Source organism: Perognathus longimembris, chromosome 23, assembly GCF_023159225.1.
Source record: "Perognathus longimembris pacificus isolate PPM17 chromosome 23, ASM2315922v1, whole genome shotgun sequence".
NCBI lineage: Eukaryota > Metazoa > Chordata > Mammalia > Rodentia > Heteromyidae > Perognathus > Perognathus longimembris.
The window spans coordinates 6737892-6758385 of record NC_063183.1 but is presented as its reverse complement, the minus strand read 5'-3'; the positions used below and the strand labels follow the sequence as shown (position 1 = coordinate 6758385).

At 46.2% G+C, this 20494-nt stretch overlaps 1 protein-coding gene across 3 annotated transcripts in view; it reads right to left on the bottom strand.

Moving 5' to 3' along the window:
* LOC125340873 (Snf2 related CREBBP activator protein) overlaps window positions 1–12209 on the bottom strand; it is a 54631-nt gene extending 42422 nt beyond the window's left edge. The window contains exons 1-6 of one of the 3 annotated variants that reach the window (XM_048332753.1): window positions 11483–12209; window positions 9783–9856; window positions 7042–7304; window positions 4288–4539; window positions 1216–1401; window positions 39–179 (exon numbers count right to left, since the gene is read on the bottom strand). In XM_048332753.1, coding sequence (XP_048188710.1) covers window positions 39–179; window positions 1216–1401; window positions 4288–4539; window positions 7042–7095 — 633 coding nt within the window. In that variant the 5' untranslated portion in view covers window positions 7096–7304; window positions 9783–9856; window positions 11483–12209. Of the gene's footprint in view, window positions 1–38; window positions 180–1215; window positions 1402–4287; window positions 4540–7041; window positions 7305–9782; window positions 9857–11203; window positions 11437–11482 lie in introns of those variants that run through there. The other 2 variants (XM_048332755.1, XM_048332754.1) reach the window with 2 other exon arrangements.
* Between the last annotated feature and the right edge of the window lie 8285 nt (window positions 12210–20494).

The following is a 20494-nucleotide window of genomic DNA, read 5'->3' as shown; positions in this document are numbered from 1 at the left end:
TCAAAAGCCATCTCCCTCTCGCAATCTCTAATACTTACCTTCTCCACATTGCTCCAGAACTGCCGGACATCCTTGGCCATGGTGGAAGCAATTCTTCGAAGCTTGGCCTGCTCTTCCCTCCGAGCCCGTTCCTCTTTCTGCCGCTGTTCCTCATGGTGCCTGATGACCATGCGTACCACCTGTGGCAATAAAGACCCAGCAAAAAAAACTTTAATACTCAAGAGGCTGAAATCTCACGATTACAGTTCGATCACACCAAAAAAAAAAAAAAAAATGAAGCCAGAAGTGGAGCTGTGGCTCAAGTGGTAGAGTATAAGCCTTGAGCAAATTAAACGCTGGAACAATGTCTAAGACTGGCACAAAAGAATGGAAAAAGAAAAAGAAAAAAGGGCTGGGGATATGGCCTAGTGGCAAGAGTGCTTGCCTTGTATACATGAGGCCCTGGGTTCAATTCCCCAGCACCACATATACAGAAAACGGCCAGAAGTGGCGCTGTGGCTCAAGTGGCAGAGTGCTAGCCTTGAGCAAAAAGAAGCCAGGGACAGTGCTCAGGCCCTGAGTTCAAGGCCCAGGACTGGCCAAAAGAAAAAGAAGAAAAAAAAACACCAGAAAAATCAACTCTTGGGCTGGGAATGTGGCTTAGTGGTGGAGTGCTGGCCTGGCATGCAGGAAGCCCTGGGTTCAACGCATCACATAAACAGAGAATGCCGGAAGTGGTGCTGTGGCTCAAGTGGTAGAGTGCTAGCCTTGAGCAAAAAGAAGCCAGGGACAGTGCTCAGGCTGTGAGTCCAAGCTCCACGACTGGCAAAAAGAAAAAGAAAAATCAACTCTTATCAACTACCCAACAAAAGGCAAAGAAAATAATCAAGGGAATCCAGACCTGTAATCCTAGCTGAGGCTTGAGATGAGGATCATGGTTTGAAGCCTGCCCCAGCAGAAAAGTCCACCAGACGTTTATCTCCTATAAACTATTCAGAACTATTCAGTGCCAGAGTGGCACTATGGCTCAAGTAGACTGCTAGCCTTGAGTACAAAGAGGCTCAGGGGCAGCACCCACGCCCTGAGTTCAAGTCCCAGTACCAGCAAAGGAAAAAAAACAATCAAGAAGAAAAAAAATCTGGGATGTTTACACTTCCTCTTAGTGCTACAAGTAGCAAAAAGGCCCACACTGTTCTGTTTGGTTCCCTTCCAACTAACCCAACTGTCAATACATACCTTACGAGCCACACCCCGTTTCCATCTTCGCTCCTGAGCAAAGTCAGCAGAAAGCCACTGCATCTCCTCACACAGATAATCCCAGTGGCCTTTTGGCCTCGGGGGCTCTGGCACCTTAGGTAGCCTCTTCAGTGACCAGAATCCCTCCTTCCGGAGCTCAGCAATCCGAGTCTCAATTTCAGCTTCCTAAGAAGGGGCAGCTAGGTCAATGAACAGTTTCTAGAGCTGGGCACCAAGTGGCTCACACCTGTAATCCTAGCTACTCAGGAAGCCGAGATCTGTGGATCACAGTTCAAAGCCAGTCTAAGTAGGAAAGTCTGTGAGACTCCAATTAACCACCAGATAACTGGAAGTGGCGCTGTGGCTCAAAGTGGTAGAGCACAAGGCACTAGAAAAAGCTCACAGACCCACGACCAATAATAACAAAAAAGTTCCTGGACATAAAACCTAAATAACTAAGCATTGAGTGGGATGTTTCATGTCCATATCAATCAATCTCTTCAGATGAAGGAAAAAGTCATTTATTTCTCTGAGAGCACAAAGCTAAGAATAGGAGATGGAAATCAGAATCAGATCTAATAACTCGAGACACCAGATTTCATGCTTTTTCCATTATGTCATACCATCTCTGAAACCCATGGACATGGGCGAGAAACATATCCCAAGAGAAGGTTCCCAGAGAAGCACAGGATGCAAGTATCCTTTTTTTTTTAAACTCTATATACAAGAGCTCTTTATCACAATAGAATTATATTTCCTCAGAGTAATGTTTAAACTGTGTCAAGCTTACAAATTTGTAATAGAGCCTAATTTATACAATAATTTTTGCACTCAAATATTCTTAAGGGTGCGGCTTCTGTAGCTCCATATTTAAACATTTGCCCAACATATGTAAGACCAGGTGTTCAATCCCTAGCACAGAACAAAAAACAACTTACGTCCCCCCCAAAAGTTTGCCAACACTGGTTTTCATTAAAAACCACTTAAGTTCTACATGACAACAGTGATTGGATATAACAGAAAAATAAACACTAATAATTACTAAAGTTTCTGCATTAGGCTGTGATTTTTTTTTTTCCGGGAGGTGTGCAGCTCAAGACTGTACCTCAAGACTGCAGCCCCGCTTATTCTTTTTTTTTTTTTGCCAGTCCTTGAAACTCAGGGCCTGAGCACTGTCCCTGGCTTCTTTTTTTTCTCAAGGCTGGCACTCTGCCACTTGAGCCACAGCGTCACTTCTGGCCATTTTCTGTATATGTGGTGCTGAGGAATTGAACCCAGGGTTTCATGTATTCGAGGCAAGCACTCTTGCCACTAGGCCATATCCCCAGCCCTAGGCTGTGATTTTTTTTAAAAAGCTTTTCAAATTGTTTTATAGCCGAGATGAGTTTTTCAGGAGGGCATGATGGTACATGCTTGTAATCATAGCTACAGGAAACACAAGAAGGCAGATCATGGTTCAAGGGCAGCCCCAGACTAAAAACAAGACCTTAATTAAAAATAACTAAATTAAGAAGAAAAAAAGAAAAAGGCTGGGGGCACAAGTAAAGAGAAAAAGCTCCGACCAGTTGCCAGTGGCTCATGCTTGTAATCCTAACTACTGAGTGAGTAGCTTGAGACCCAAGAATCCCAGTTTACGAAGCTAGGCAGGTCAGGCAGACAAATTGGGCAGACTAATTTCTGATTAACTATCAAAAAGCTAGAAGTTGAGGTAGAATGTGGCTCACGTAGTAGAGCATCAGCCTTGAACCAGAGTGTCAGCCATAGCTAAGCCCTGAGTTCAAGTCCCAGTTCTGGAAAAAAAAAAAAAAAGAGGTAGAACCCAAAATGTAAAGCCCAGTACTATAAACAACAGCAAAAACCTCGTAACAGGGTCAAATTTGCTGGAATACAACTATAATCCCAGCACTAGAGAGGCTGAGACAGAAGGATTACAAGTTTTAGGCCACCTCCAAACTTGTAATCTAGAAGGGGGAGAGCCCTTTGAGATAAATGATAAATCAGGGAAAATTACAGAGATGAGGCAAAGAATTAGCCTGATAGTGGGAGAAAAAAAAACAACAAGAAGTCATGGATAGTAGTGGTTCTCAAATTTAAGCATGCATCAAAATCACCTAGTTTTAAAATATTGCTGGGTATCATACCAGATTTTTAAATGAATAGTACCAAGAATTTGCATTTCTAGCAAGTTCCTGGGTGATGCAGACACCCAAGGACCACCACACTTATCACTGGATAAACTTAACAGGCAGCAGAATAAAAATAAGTAGAAATTAGTAAATCTTAAGAGTACCAAAAATTTACAAAGCATTTTCATGTCCAATTCTTCTTTTAATTTTAACTTCACAATAGGGCTGGGGATAAAGCACTTGCCAAACATGTGCTTTGATTTCAATCCCCAGTAAATCCTGGAGGAAAAAAAATAAGCAGTGCGTGTGCGCGTGTGCGTGTGTGCGTGTGTGTGTGTGTGTGTGTGTGTGTGTGTGTGTGTCTCCCCTGGGGCTTGAACTCAGGGCCTGGGTGGTGTCCCTAAGCTTTTGTGTTCAAGGATAACACTCCACTATATGAGCCATAGTGGAGCCAGCTCCACATTTTTTTGGTGCTTACTGAAGATAAAAATTTCACAGGTGGACTGGGAATATGGCTTAGCAGTAGATTGTTGCCTAGCATGCTTGAAGCCCTGGGTATGATTCCTCAGTACCACATCAACAGAAAAATCCAGGCTTAAGTAGTAGAGCACAAGCCTTGAGCAAAGGAAACTGAGGAACAGTGCTCAGGCCTTGACTTCAAGCCCCAGGACTGGCCAAAAAAAAAGTCTGAGCTGGGGATGTAGCTCAGTGGCAAAGCACTTGCCTAACATGTATGAGGCCCTAGGTTTGACAGAACAAAATAAATAATTAGATTAATAAATAAATGGGAAAAGGAATCTTAGAATTTAGCATATGCTTAAGAGAACATAAGCTAAGAAACAGCCTATATCCTAAGTCCACAAGAAAGAGAGACATGTAAAATACCCATGGGACATGGTTGAGTATTAATGACTCCCAAGAATCCTCACACTTTCCATATACATACATGCTTGGCTTGCTCTGCAATTTCTGCATGGCTCTTTTCCCACTTTGGGCCCTTGTTAACCAAGTCAGCAGCCTGGGGTAAGCTGAGCCCCTCCAGGGGCACTGTGGCACCATCTGAGGAGCCTGAAGGTCCATCCAAAGAGGAATCTTGAGCTATGTGCTGGGGGGAGATGCCACCTGCCCCACTAGAGGCTGGGGAACTAGATGAGGCAGGGGATACAGGATTGCTGCCTGTCATGCCGTCCGACACCATCTAGAAAAGAGGTAATGACAGAAAAAGAAAGATCAACTAGCATGTAATGTTTTATGTATATTATTCTTTTCTAGTCCATTGAACAAAACAAGACCAAAAAAACTCCAGAGTAAGGTTTTAAACTATTTCCGTTTTGTTTTGTTTTGGTCAGTCATGGGGCTTGAACTCAGGTCCTGGGTGCTGTCCCTTTGAGGCAAAATTCCACTTCCGATTTTTAGGGAGATAAGTCTTCCAGGCTTTCCTGCCCAACTTTGAATCACGATCTTTAGACCTCAGCCTCCTGAGCAGCTAGGATTACAGGCATCAGCTACAATTTGTTTTTTGTTTTTTGTTTTTTTGCCAGTCCTGGGCCTTGGACTCAGGGCCTGAGCACTGTCCCTGGCTTCTTCCCGCTCAAGGCTAGCACTCTGCCACTTGAGCCACAGCGCCGCTTCTGGCCGTTTTCTGTATATGTGGTGCTGGGGAATCGAACCTAGGGCCTCGTGTATCCGAGGCAGGCACTCTTGCCGCTAGGCTATATCCCCAGCCCTACAATTTGTTTTTATAAACAAAAACTTGCTGGGCACTAGTGGCTTGTGCCTACATTTCTAGCCACTCAGAAGACTGAGATCTGATCTCAGTGAGAAGCCAGCTGGGAAGGAAAGTCTGTGAGACTCTCCTTTCAAGTTAATCATAGAAAAAGGTGTGGCTCAAGTGGTAGAGTTTTAGCCTTGAACCACAAGAAGCTCAGAAACAGTGCTCAAAACCAGAGTTCAAGTTCTAGGACCAACCAAAAAGAACAAAACAAAACAAGAAAAAACAACCTCTTGCAATGAAGGTTTTTCTTTTTGAGATAAGGTCTCACCATATAGCCTCAAGCTTCCCGCCCCCGCCCCCCACCCGTCCTGGAACTTGAACTTGGGGCCTGGGCTCTGTACCTGAGCTTCATTTTCTATGCTAAAGGCTAGCACACTACCACTTGACCCACAGCACCACTTCCAGCTTTTTCTGAGTAGTTAATTGTAGATAACAGTTTTATTGACTTTCCTACCCAGGCTGGCTTTAAACTGAGATCCTCAGATCTCAGCTTCCTGAGGAGCTAGGACTAGAGGCATGACCCACCTACACGTGCTCAAACTCTCAATCCTACTTCCTTAGCCTCCTGAGTGCTGTGATTACAAGTGTCTATCACTATAGCTATCTTTGAAATTAAGTCTTAACAAGATGCTCAAGATGACAAAGCCAAATTTATACTAGACATTTGACATGCAAGAATTATACACTCAGGGGGCTGGGAATATGGCCTAGTGGCAAGAGTGCTTGCCTCTTATACATGAGGCCCTGGGTTCAATTCCCCAGCACCACATATACAGAAAATGGCCAGAAGTGTTGCTGTGGCTCAAGTGGCAGAGTGCTAGCCTTGAGCAAAAAGAAGCCAGGGACAGTGCTCAGGCCCTGAGTTCAAGCCCCAGGACTGGCAAAACTAAACAAAACAAAGAAACTTTGTTTTCTGATGGTTACTTGGAGATAAGAGTCTCATAGAGCCAAGTGCAGGTGGCTAACACCTGTAATCTTACCTACTTAAGAGGCTGAGATCTGAGGACTGCAATTTAAAGCCAACTCAGGCAGGAAAGTCTGGGAAACTCTTAACTCCAATTAACTATCAGAAAAGTGGAAGTGGAGCTGTGTCTTAAAATAGCAGAGCACTAGCCTTGAGCAAAAGAGCTCAGGGACAGCACAAGGTCCTGAGATTAAGCCTGATGACCAACAACAACAAAAAAATCTACTATAGGCCAGGGGCCTGGCTCAAAGGGTTGCCTTCCTAGCAAGCACAAGGCCCTGAGTTCCAATCCTAGTATCAATAACACACACACACATATACACACACATACACAGAGCCTACTGTAAGCAAACCTAGACCTAAAGTAGGGGAATTTTTTCCCCACGTCATAGATTTCGTTGGTATGAGAAAAAGATTACACAGGGCTGGGGATATAGCCTAGTGGCAAAGAGTGCCTGCCTTGGATACACGAGGCCCTAGGTTCGATTCCCCAGCACCACATATACAGAAAACGGCCAGAAGCGGCGCTGTGGCTCAAGTGGCGGAGTGCTAGCCTTGAGCGGGAAGAAGCCAGGGACAGTGCTCAGGCCCTGAGTCCAAGGCCCAGGACTGGCCAAAAAAAAAAAAAAAAAAAAAAAAAAGAAAAAGATTACACAAAGCTTATACTATTCCCATTGCAAATGAAGTTAAACTACTCTCAGAGCCTACAGTCTCAAAAGCATGCTTTTCAATCTCCATTTACAACCTGGCCTACTTCCATCATTTCTCAGGATTTTTTGTACTCTTGGAGATAAAACAGTACACCCCTGTGAGTATCCAACAGGCTTGACACACTACAGCCCTATTCATCTGAGCACCCAAGATTCTCTAGGCTAGAGACTCAGTTAGGACCTGCCATTTCTGATTCAAAGCCAACAGTGCACAAAACAGAAATAGAGATGGAATCATTCCCACTTTCAAACCTGTGTCTGTAGAATTGGGAGCTGAGGATGAGCAGGGGAGGGGCTGCTCTGCATGGTCCCACTCCCAGGCTCCTTGTTGGATGCCTGAAGAATAGCTGGGTTGTTATTACCACTGCTGCAGGCCGAGGGGCTGACGTCCGGCTGCAGGGCATACTGGGAGCTGGCCTCATTCTGGGCCACCAGCCACCGGGACCCGCCTTCCAGGGCCCGGGGCCCACCAGGGCCTCCCAGCCTCTGTTCAGGTCCACCAGTCTCTGGAGCACCTAAAAGTAGAGTGGAAATGAATTTAAGGAGATTGCAGCTATTTAGCTTGTTTTATGTGGGTTTTTTTTTTTTTTTTTTTGGTGCCTGTCCTGGGGCTAGAACTCAGGGTGTGGATGTTGTCCTTGAACTGTTTTGCTCAAAACTAATGCTCTACCACTTGAAACACAGCTCCACATTTGGCTTTTCTGGTGCTTAACTGGACATAAGAGTCCCGTGAACTTTTCTGCCCAGGCTGACTTTGAACTGCAATCCTCAGATATCGGCCTCTTGAGTAGTTAGGATTATCAGCGAGAGCCAACAACAGCCAGACTTGTTTTGGTTTCAGAAATAGGTTCTCAGGCCAGGAGTTCGCCCTAGTGGTAGAGTGCTTGTCTAGCATGCATGAAACCTTGAGTTCGACTTTCAGTACCACATACACAGAAAAAGCTGGAAGTGGCGCTGTGGCTCAAGTGGTAGAGTGCTAACCTTGAGCAAAAAGAAGCCAGGGACAGTGCTCAGGCTGAGTTCAAGCCTCAGAACTGGCAAAAAAAAAAAAAAAAAAAAGGAATTCTCTTAGCTTGGCGCTGGTGGCTTACACCTAGCTATTGAGGAGGCTGAGATCTGAGGATCACAGTTCAAAGCCAGTCTGGGCAGGAAAGTCTGTGACTCTCATTTCCAGCTAACCACCAAATAACTAGAAGTGGAGCTGTGGCTCAAATGGTAGAGAATTCTCTTAGCTGGGTGCTGGTGGCTAAGAAGATGCCAGTGGCTCATATCTGTTATCCCACTCAGGAAACAGAGATCTGATGACAGTTTCAAAGCCAGCCCAAACAGACAAAAATCCAAGAGACTTATCTCCAATTAACCAGAAGTGGAAATAGGGTTCAAGTAACAGAATGCCAGTCATGAGCGGAAAAAGCCAAACAAGAGCAAAAAGTCCTGAGTTCACATACCTATAACAGTATTAACATGTGTGCATGCATATATATATGTATATATATATATATACACACACACACACACACAAGTTTAAAAAAACAACACAAAAAACAGGAAAACATTATGGTAAACACAGTAGTACTTGTTTAGCTGGATACAGTGGCATGCACCTATAGCTATTTGGGAAGTTTAGGTGAGAGTGCTGAGCCCAGAAGTTCAAGACCAGCTGGGGCAACATAATGAGACCCCATTAAGGATAAAAATAAAACTTACTTCCTAGGTTCTATAGTCCTTTTAAGACAAGTGTGTTGGCACATACCTGTAATACCAGCATTTAACAGGTCAAGAAAAAAGGATTCAGGGGCCGGGGATATGGCCTAGTGGCAAGAGTGCCTGCCTCATATACATGAGGCCCTGGGTTCGATTCCCCAGCACCACATATACGGAAAATGGCTAGAAGTGGCGCTGTGGCTCAACTGGCAGAGTCCCAGCCTTGAGCAAAAAAAAGAAGCCAGGGACAGTGCTCAGGCCCTGAGTCCAAGCCCCAGGACTGGCCAAGAAAAAAGAAAAAAGGACTCAAACTTTGAAGCCAGTGTAAGCTTCACGTGAGCCAGCCTAGGCCACATAGCAAGACTGTCTCAAACAAAAACCAAAACACAAATTTCTTTTTTTTTTTTTGCCAGTCCTGGGGCTTGAGACTCAGGGCCTGAGTACTGTCCCTGGCATCTTTTTGCTCAAGGCTAGCACTTTGCCAACTTGAGCCACAGTGCCACTTCTGGCCTTTTCTATACATGTGGTGCTGAGGAATCGAACCTAGGGCTTCATTTATGCGAGGCAAGCACTTTTGCCACTAGGCCATATTCCCAGCCCCCAAAACACAAATTTCTAAAGTAATAAGATCCTCTTCTCTAACTTGTGAACCGGGTACCTTTCAAAGCATATAAAATGTTTATATGGTTTCTCACACATGCAGAACAAATCTTTGGTTGAAATGGGACTTACATGCCAATATTATCTCTATAAGTTAACAATGAGATTCAAAGAAACTAAACGACTTAAGGTCAAGTACTATCATGCCAAAACACTGGAGAACTTGGTACTTTCCAAGGGGATCAGGTTTTCCTCCATCCATCCACAGTTCGTTTGTTACCAAATTAGCATAAAAAAATCCATCACAGCTGGGCTCCAGTGGCTCAAACATGTAATCCTAGCTAGTCAGGAGGCTGAGATGTGAGGATAAAAGTGTCAAGTCAGCACAGGCAGAAAAACCTATGAGACTTTTGCCAATTAATTACAAAAAAGTTTTAAAACCCTGGAAGTGGAGCTCTCAAGTGGAGAGCACTAGTATTAAACAAAACAGTTCAGGGATTGAACCAACCCAGGCCCTGTGTTTAAGCCCCAGGGATGGCAAAAACAAAAACAAAACAAAATAAAAACCCTCCACAGAAAAAATGATTCACATGCAAATACCCCACAGCTATTGGGAGCAAAAACCCAGAAATATAGACTTATTAGTTCTTATTTTTTTCCACATAAAATGGTATCTAAACACTCCTCACCTGTATGAGCTGAGACCACACCCCCTGTGAAAGTCTGCACTTCCACGGTGCCGCCGTAATTAGAAGAATCACACCTAAAACAAAATGGAAGGAAATCAGTAGTGAGAAATTAATACATAGTAGTGGTCACCAGTAATTCATGCCTATAATCTTGGCTACTCAGGAAGAAGCTGGAGGATCATGGTTCAAAATACACAAGACTATCACCTTAACAATAAAATGCTGGGCAGAAGTGGGTCAAGTGGTAGAGTGCCAGCTGTGAGCAAGAAGACTTCAGTTTAAGTTCAAGCACCCCTATTGAAAAGAAAAAAACACCTCATATTTGCCAATATCCATCTAAGTTTATAATGTGTTCCAGCCTTCTGCGACTTTTAAGTATATCCAAATCAGCTGGCAAAGTAGTAGGAAAAGCTCATGCTTAAAAAAAATAAAAGTAAACCATATTTTGTGAAATGAAAATTCACTATCCTCCCTGGAAATAGGAACAGAGAAGAAATGATGCATACCTACAAGATTAAGTGTAAAAAGACTAAGAGTGGACAAACTTAAACCAGAAATAGCTGTCACGTCCAGAAGCTCAAAAAAGATGCTGGCTACCTAGTAGTAGTAGCCTGCTTTCTTTAACAATTACAATACAAGAATGGAATTCCCAGGAACGCTCCTAGATACAGGAGAATCTACCCAGGATTCATGGCAGGATCCTTTTAATCTTCCACCGGATTCAAAAGACATTTCCTAAAAGCCAAGCACTTCACCAAAGAGATATAAAAGACCAGGCAGATATGAGGAAGGCCTCCCAGCGAAGGACCATGAACCGGAAACAGGCAGGGTTAACCCACACAAGGCCCGGAAGCGTTTTCCAGTGTTTAAGGAAATCCCTTAACCACCGTGCAGCCTTGATTCGCTCACTCTCCACAACGGATTCCCTGGACTCGAGGGAACCAGACTCCCAAGAAGCCTGAACTCTTGACCCCAGCCTTCACCACAGTCTCCCCAACCCGCCGGACAGATGACCCGACGTGACCTCTAACCTCTGCCCAAGGTGCAATCGGTCCTACGAGTCCCGCCCCCTCCTGGACTCCCACCCCACCCAACGTGCGCGCCAGCCTGGGGGAGGGGCCTGCGCGTGCGCGGCTGGAGGCGGAGCGAGCCGGAGGCGCGCACGGCCTGGGGGCTCCAGCCAGCACCCAGACCCACGAGCGTAAGAATCGCCAGACCAGCCAGCCCCTGGTCTACGCTCGCCAGGAGCCCCCCCCCACACGCCACCACACGACCAAAGGCTATGGGGAGAGAGAGATCGTGCCAGGTCCGGTTGCCCAGACTGCACATGATGAGCGTGCGCCCCGATTACGCGTCCCACGCCCCCCTTCCTCTTCCCGCGTGCCCCTGAAGGGGACTGAGGTGGGCGGGCAAGAGCGCACCTGGGTCCGTCCTCAGGGCTCGCTCGCACGGGCACGCGTGCGCAGAAGGGCGCGCGGGGAGTGGAGATGTTGCGGTTCAGCGCCGGCCGGCTAGGCCGCTCAGCCTGTCTCTATGGGCGCGCGCCGACAGCCTCGCGCACCGGCCCCGGGCCCCGGCAGGCGGTGCGCGCGCAGCACCCCGGGAAGGTGGGAGGGAGGCAGCAGCGGGGATGCGCGCGCAGTCGCCCGCCGGGGGAGGGGCACGGTGGGGCGTCCGCCATCTTGTCTCCCTCTTCTTACCTGCGTCCTCGGGGGCGTGCGCACCACCCCCCTCCCGCCGAGGAGGGGGGAGGGCCCCCTCCTGACCAACGCCTTCACGGCCTTTTAAATTCCCCTGGGAGCCGCGGCCATAGCCACCGCCTTGCCTCGACTGTCTCCCCTTGCGGCGCGGAGGTGCAGGCGGTGGACTGAAGAAGGGGGAGACCGTACTCCCAGCGAACTGCCGCCGCTGCTCCCGAGGCCTCACCAAAATGGCCGCCGCCGTCTCGGCCGCCACCACCACCACAACCACCACGGCTCACTACCGCTACCGCCGGCGCGGCCAGTACTCTCGCGAGAGACAGTAACTGGAGGGGGGGCGGGGAGGTTCGCCTGCTAGCGTAGGGCGCTGTCTGGCGCGCGAGGCAAGCTGGGAGGTGTAGTACGCCCCGAGGCTCAGCGCGGTCCCGCACCAACCATCTCAACCCTTGCGGCTGGAGCAGGCTCGAGCTGCATTGCGGATGCCAATGGATACCACCGCCGCTTCCCTTCCGCCGCCGCTTCCCCTTTCTTTTCGTTTTTGGAGATCTCCCAATGAAATGAAGCAAACTAACAACGGAGCCTGGCCCTTCTGACTCCGACGGCAGCCGACTTTTGTAGCGTCGTTTCTTTTTGTAAGGGTGGCTTCCGGATAACTCCCAAACACATCCTCTACTTAGCAAACTTTCTAGAGTTAAGAACCCCTTTGAGGGGCTGGGAATGTGGCTTAGCAGTAGAGTGCCTAGCGTGCCTGAAGCCCTGGGTTTGATTCCTCAGCACCACATACACAGAAAAAGCTGGAAGTGGCGCTGTGTCTAAAGTGGGCAGAGTGCTATCCTTGAGCAAAAAGAAAAATGAAGGCAGGGACAGTGCTCAGGCCCTGAGTTCAAGCCCCAGGACTGGCAAAAAAAAAACAACAAAAAACAAACCCCTTTGAGGCCTGGTACCGGTGTCACATGCCTGTGATCCTAGCTACTCAGAGATCTGAGTTCGAAGCTAGCCCGTTCATGAAAGTCCACTAGGTAACCACCAGAAACCTAGAAGTGGAGCTATGGCTACAAGGTAGAGCGCCAGCCTTGAGAGAAAAATCGGTAAGGAATAGAGCCCAGGTCCTGAATTCAAGCCCCAGGATAGGCCATGGAAAAGAAAAAAAAAGGCAGGGCAGTGGTAGCTCATGCCTGTAATCCTTGCTCAGGAAGCTGAGATCAGAGGATGCTAGTTCCAAGCCAGCCTGGGCAGAAAAGTCCCTGTGAGACTCTTATCTCCCATTAAACACTCAAAAGTCGGAAGTGGTGCTGTGGCTCAAGTGATAGCTTGAGCAAAAAGAGGCTCAAGGACGGTGTTCAGGCCGAGTTCAAGCCTCACAACCAGCAAAAACAAAAATCCCTTTAAGAATTTGATACTCTTCCCGCCCCCCCCCCCCCAAATAGAACAGTAAATACAGCTACCTTCAACTGGACCATTTTGTGTATTATTCCTCTTAACGTTAACAATACTACAAATAGCTCATCCTACCAGTGAATTGTGGCTCTGAGTTTAAACACTTTACAGCCCAAATCCATTTTTTTTTTTTTTGGCCAGTCCTGGGGCTTGAACTCAGAGCCTGAGCATTATCCCTAGCTTCTTTTTGCTAAGGTTAGCACTCTACCACTTGAGCCACAGTGCCACTTCTGGCTTTTTCTATATATGTGGTGCTGTGGAATTGGACCCAGGGCTTCGTGTGTAGGAGGCAAGCACTCTTCCACCAGGCCATATCCCCAGCCTCCCAATTTATTTTTTCAGTCATGGGGCTTGAACTCAGGGCCTGGGCACTGTCTCTGAGCTCTTTTGCTCAAGGCTAGCCAACTACCACTTGGAGCCACAGCAACCCTTCCTGTTTTTTGGTGGTTAATTGGAGATAAGAGTCTCACCAGGGCTGGGAATATGGCCTAGTGGCAAGAGTGCTTGCCTCGCATACATGAAGCCCTGGGTTCAATTCCCCAGCACCACATATATAAGAAACCGGCCAGAAGTGGCGCTGTGGCTCAAGTGGCAGAGTGCTAGCCTTGAGCCAAAAGAAGCCACGGACCAGACCGTGCTCAGGCCCTGAGTCCCAGGCCCAGGACTAGCCAAAAAAACAACTTGAAGAGTCTCACCAGTGCCTGTTTACAAAGAATGTACTTGTCACAAAATTTTACCACTTAAGCTGTGCTCCAGTGGCTCATTCCTGTAATTCTACCTACTCAGGAGGCTGAGGTCTGAAGATCAAAGTCTGTTTTTGTGTAGATTTTTTTTTTTTCTTCCAGAGTTGAGGACTGAACTTGGGGCCTTGCGCTCACCAGGCAGGAGCTCTTCCACTGAGCTAAATCCCCAGCCCCGTCTGTTTTTGTTTGCCAGTCCTGGGGCCTCAGAGTCTGGGCACTCTCCCTGGCTTCCTTTTGCTCAAGGCTAGCACTCTACCACTGGAGCCACAGTGCCACCTCCAGCCTTTTCTGTTTATGTGGTGCTGAGGAATCGAACCCAGGGATTCATGCATGCTAGGCAAATATTTTACCACTAAGCCACATTCCCAGCCCTACAGGTGAAGTTTTGACTGTAAAGTTAATAATGAAGCTGGGCGCTGGTGGATCATAACTGTAATCCTAACCATTCAGGAGACTAATATGTGAGAATTGCAGTTTGAAGTCAGCTGGGATTAAAAAAAAAAATCAGTGAAATTCTCTTCTTCAGTTAACCACCAAAAGCTGGGAATGGAACTGTGATTGATTGATTGATTAATTAATTTATTTTTGCCAGTCCTGGGGCTTGGACTCAGGGCCTGAGCACTGTCCCTGGGCTTCTTTTGCTCAAGGCTAGCACTAGCACTCTACTACTTGAGCCAGCTTTTTCTGTGTATGTAGTACTGAAGAACCACACCCAGGGCTTCATACATGCTAGGAGAGCACTCTACCACTAAGCCACATCCCAGCCCCAGAACCTTGACTCAAGTGGTACAGCAACAGCCTTGAGATAGAAGGAAACTCAAGGGCAGCAGTCCATGCCCTGAGCTCAAGCCCTAGTACTATCACACAAAAAGTGAACCCATTATCTTAAAATAAATAAATAAATAAAAAGCTCCTCTTTCCTTCTGCTTTGAGGAAATAAGACCACCATCCACTTGGATGTTCAAGCTAGAAATGTAGGCAATGCCTTCCACTGGACATCCAGCCACCAAATCTTGTCCATTATGCCAGTTTGTTAATTTTTGCTGCCAGTGCTGGGGCATAAACTTGGAGCTTATGCACTGTACCTGCATGCTTGAACTCTGGGCCTGGGTACTGTCTCTGAGCTCTTCAGCTCAAAGCTAGCGCTCTACCACTTTGAGCCACAGTGTCACTTCCATTTTTCTGGTGGCTTTTTTTTTTTTTTTTTTTGGCCAGTCCTGGGCCTTGGACTCAGGGCCTGAGCACTGTCCCTGGCTTCTTCCCGCTCAAGGCTAGCACTCCACCACTTGAGCCACAGCGCCACTTCTGGCCGTTTTCTGTATATGTGGTGCTGGGGAATCGAACCTAGGGCCTCGTGTATCCGAGGCAGGCACTCTTGCCACTAGGCTATATCCCCAGCCCTCTGGTGGCTTATTTGAGATAAGAGTCTCATAGACTTTCTTGCCTGGGCTGGCTTTCAACTACAATCCTCAGATCTCAGCCCCCTGAATAGTTAGGATTACAGGTATGAGCACCCGCACCTGGCTGTCCCTGAGCTTTATTTACTCATAGCTAGTGCTCTACCACTCAAGCCATAGTACCACTTCCAACTTTGTGGTGGTTAGAGATAAGGGTCTAATGGACTTTACTCCCAGGGCTGGCTTTGAACCCTAATCTTCAGATCCCAGCTTCTTGAGTAGCCAGCATAACTGGTATGAGGCACAGGTACCAGCCTGTTTTGTTGTGGGTATTTTTTTTTTCAGTAAGGATAAAACCCAGAGCCTTACATGTTTTTGCATCCTGCTCTCTCTCTCTCTCTCTCTCTCTCTCTCTCTCTCTCTCTCTCTCTCTCTCTCTCTCTCTCTCTCTCTCTCTCTCGCAGTTTAGGGTTTGAATTCAGGGCCTGGGTGCCATGCCTGAGCTCTTTCGCTCAAGGCCAGCGCTCTACCACTTTGAGCCACAGCTCCACTTCTAGTTTTTTATTGTTAATTGGAGGTAAGTTTCACAGGAACTTTTGTGCCAGGCTGGCTTCAAGCCATGGTCCTGAGATGGATTACAGGCAGGAGCCACTGGCACCAGCTTCTAGCTCTCCATTCTCTCCCCATCCTAAGCCCTGGATGATTTGTAATCAGTGACATTTCCAAGAACTGACTAGTAAAACCCCATTCCCCCTACCATTATCTTCAATAGCTTCCCCAAGATGTGTGTGTGTGTGTGTGTGTGTGTGTGTGTGTGTGCCCCCATGTGCATGCTAGTATTGGACTTCAGCTCAGGCTTTGGGCACTGTTCCTGAGCTTTTGTGCTCAGGGTAGAGTTCTACCCCTTTGAGCCATAGCTCCATTACTGGCATTTTTTTTTTTGTATTTAATTGGAGTCTCATGATGTTCTGCCTGGGCTGCCTTTGCCTTTGAACCATGATCCTCAGATCTCAGCCTCTTGAGTGGCTAATATTACAGGTGTAAGTCACCCTGCCCTAGCAGTACTTTAATTCTTCACTAAGAATAGAAATGAGATATAAACTTACAAATGGATTTTTCAACCCTCCAGGGAGTCTCTGATTATGGACAGGGAGGAGACAGGCAAATGAAAGAGGAATATTCATGTCTTTTCAAAGAATAAGTGTAGATTCTCAGCCGCACCCACACATTTGTGCACTGCCTCCTTTTATGGTTGCTTTCATTCACTACTATGGCCATTTTCAACTGTCAAGTTACAAGGAGGGTGTGTCATTTGGCATGTAGATAGCATTATGGTGGGGTTGCTTGGGTCATTCTGGACCAACTCATTCTGGCTAGCTTACCTGAAGGACATACCCAAATGTTGGCTATTCTCCTCTCAGCCCTTTCATTCTTCTTGGCTTTGGTATCCAAGTCTTGGTTGTAGAACATCCACAAGCCAGTTCCACCAGCTTGACTTGGGCGTTTTCATCGTAACTTGTGTAATTTTCTCGGGATATTAAGGGCACAACCTCAAATGATGATGATGCTAGAAATGTTCCAGGAAGGCTGTACTTAAAGGGCTGCCAGCTCCCAGGGTTCTGTACGCCCTAGGTTTGCAGTGGGAATTTCTGTTTGTGTGCTGTAGGGGTTCTCATAAGAAAAAAGTGTCTCTCAGCCTCCCATTAGTGAGTCCCTGCCAAGTATGGCATGCCTGTAATCTCAGTACTTGGGAGGCTGAGGCAGAAGGATCATGAAATTTGAGCTAGCTTGAGCAATATAGTGAGCAGGAAGAGGAGACAGGGAAAGAGGAAGGGAAGAAAGAGAAAAGAGAAATGAAGTAACAGTGTGCCAGGTACCATTGGCTCGCACCTAGCTCAGGAGGCTGAGATTTGAGGTTTAAAGCCAGCCTTACCTTCAATTAATCACCCCCCCCAAAAAAAAGTCAGCTGTGGTTCAAGTGATATAGGTCATTAGCCTTGAGCAAAAAAGTAAACAGTTCCCAAGACCCTGAATGGAGGCATAGCTCTACTTTTGACCTTTTGGCAGTTATTTGGAAAGAAAAATCTCATAGAATTTCCTGCCTGGGCTGGCTACCAAACATGATCCACAGAGCTGAGCCTCCTGAGTTGGGTCACTGATACCTGGCAAACTCCTGAGTGTATGTGTGTATGTGCGTGAGTGTATGTGCTTGTATGCATGCTTGTGCATGTGTACGTATACACGAGCATGCACACGCCAGTCCTGGGGCTTGAACTAAGGGCCTGGGAGCTATCAATGGGCTTATTTATGTATTTATTTGCCAGTCCTGGGGCTTGCACTCAGGGCCCGAGCACTGTCCCTGGCTTCTTTTTGCTCAAAGCTAGCACTCTGCCACTTGAGCCATAGCGCCACTTCTGGCCATTTTCTATATATGTGGTGCTGGGGAATCGAACCCAGGACTTCATGTATACGAGGCAAGCACTCTTGCCACTAGGCCATACCCCCAGCCCAGCACCCTGATGTTCTTATCTTCACTTAACCAACAAAAATCTGGAAGTGAAGGTATGGCTTAAATGGTAGAATTCCAGTCTTCAGTGGAAAAAGCCAAGTGAGACTGGGAAGACCAGTTAAAAGCCCCAGCAGTGGGCTGGGGATATGGCCTAGTGGCAAGAATGCTTGCCTCATATACATGAGGCCCTGGGTTCGATTCCCCAGCCCCACATATACATAAAATGGCCAGAAGTGGTGCTGTGACTCAAGTGGCAGAGTGCTAGCCTTGAGCAAAAAGAAGCCAGGGACAGTGCTCAGGCCCTGAGTCCAAGCCCCAGGACTGGCCAAAAAATAAAAAATAATAAAATAAATAAATAAATAAAATAAAACTAAAAAAAAAAAAAAAAAGCCCCAGTAGTGATACAAGAAAAACTTTTCACCAGCAGCAGGGGGTGAGGAGACAGGTGCTCTCTTACCAGTCTGTAAAGGACTAGATGGCAGTATCTATCTGAGTTCTGAAAGCATGTACTCTTTGGTTCTGCAACTCCTTTCCTAGAAATTACCCTGCAGATTTAATTGCTCATGTGCACAAAGATGGGGGTATAAACTGCAACCCTCTTAGTTCTATTAAAAGACTAGAAACAATGTAAACATTTGTGGATGGAGCCAGGTTAAATATGTTCTAGCATAGTCTTAAAATGGAGTAATACTCTGCAGAGTTTAAATAGGTAGCTCTCTGTGCACTGAAATGGAACCATCTGGAGGAAGATGGTTACTTCACAAATGCAGTATGGAGGACAATGGCTACTTATGTAGACATTTGTTTAAAAGAACAAAAGAAGGAATCCTAGAGAATAGACCAGAAATGAACAGGTGTCTCTGAGAAAAGAAACTTAGAAGGGTGGGGGTGATCAGGGAATGAAAACTTATTTTTTTTTGCCAGTCCTGGGGCTTGAACTCAGGGCCTGAGCACTGTCCCTAAATTTCTTTTGCTCAAGACTAGCACTCTACCATTTGAGCCGTATCACCACTTGTTGTTTTATTTTTTATTTTTTGCCAGTCCTGGGGCTTGAGCTCAGGACCTGAGCACTGTCCCTGGCTTCCTTTTGCTCAAGACTAGCACTCTACCAGTTGAGCCATATCACCACTTGTTTTTTTCTGTGTATGTGGTAATGAGGAATGGAACCCAGGGCTTCATGTATGCTAGGCAAGCACTCTACCATTAAGCCACATTCGCAGCCCGAACTTTTTAAATTCTTGATGTGGGCAATTTTATGTTCCTTAAACTATTTTTAATTTATATATATATATGCATATATATATATATATAACACAAAACCCTAAACAAAACAACAAACACAAAAAGTGTTCGAACAATCTAGCCCTTTTATAATAAGCTAAGTATGTCTAAGGGACAGAGACAAGAACTGGAAGAATTTGAACATCATAAGGAAATACTATAACTTGGAATATCAAATAAATATCCAGGAATCTACACTAACATCAATGACTGATTAACTGGGAAACAGATAAATCTATAAGAAAGAAATCTGAAATACATATGCAGATAGATACTTTGCTTTCAAAATGGTGGGATTAGTAAACATTTTTCCAAAGAGTGCAAAGCGGGGAGGTGTGTTAATAACTTAGAGTCCCTGAGATCAAGCCACAGTTCTGGCTGAAGAAAGAATAGAAAAAAAGAAAAGAAAGGGGCTGGGAATGTGGCTTAGTGGTTGAGTGTTTTCCTAGCATGCATGAAGCCCTGGGTTTGATTCCTTCATACCACATAAACAGAAAAGCCACGGTGCTGTAGCTCAAGTGGTAGAGTGCTAGCCTTGAGGAAAAAGAAGCTCAAGGATAGTGCCCAGGCCCTGAGTTCAAGCCCCAGGACTGGCAAAAAAAAAAAAAAAAAAAAAGCAAAAACGGAAGCAAAGGTTTGATCTAGATAGGCATGACTCAATTATGACAATGTATACAAATACTGCAATATTCTGTTAATATGCACAGTGCTGGGGGTGGGGCTAGGACCGGTTAGGGGTAATATGAATGCATAGCATGCACAAGTACCAAGTACCCCGAGTTCTACTCCTGGCAAAAAACCAAGCAAATATAAACACATTTCCAAAGTCCCCCACCCGAACAAAAACAACCCAGTGAAACCCCATAAACCTATCAAGATAATTAAAAACAAGGATAGTATGGGAAGCAAGAGAGTTAACATTGTGCTGGTTAACCAATAGTACCAAGTAATACCATGTCATGTTACTTCTGTGAACTTCTATTTTCCATCTTTTTTTTTTTTCTTCACTGAAGACTGAACTCAGGGCTTAATGCTAGGCAAGTACTCTGCCATTTGAGCTACCTCCCTTTTCATTCATCCTGATAACATGGAAATTCATTTCTCCCTTCTTCCCTCCCTCTTTCCTTTTCTTCCATTTTCTTTTTCTTTTTTTTTGCCAGTCCTGGGGCTTGGACTCAGGGCCTGAGCACTGTCCCTGGCTTCTTTTTTGCTCAAGGCTAGCACTCTGCCACTTGAGCCACAGCGCCACTTCTGGCCCTTTTCTGAATATGTGGTGCTGGGGAATTGAACCCAGGGCCTCATGTACATGAGGCAAGCACTCTTGCCACTAGGCCATATCCCCAGCCCCCATTTTATTTTTCTTTACAGTGCTGGGGATACACGTCCTTGTGCATGATAGGCAAGTACTCCACTACACCATTGTTTCTAATTCTTTACAGTAACTTTCAGATTATCAGATGTTCACTGTGTTCTAAGTTCTGTGCTTAGCACGTTCCGTGGAGGTATCACAGCAGAAGCCTGTGGATCACGACTGTCATTTCCCTTGTTTTCCCACCGTGGAAATTGGCTGCACTTGCCCATAGATCATAATGCCCAACTCAAGCCCAGGGTCATCTGATGTCAAAGTCTTTCTATCTGTGCTCTT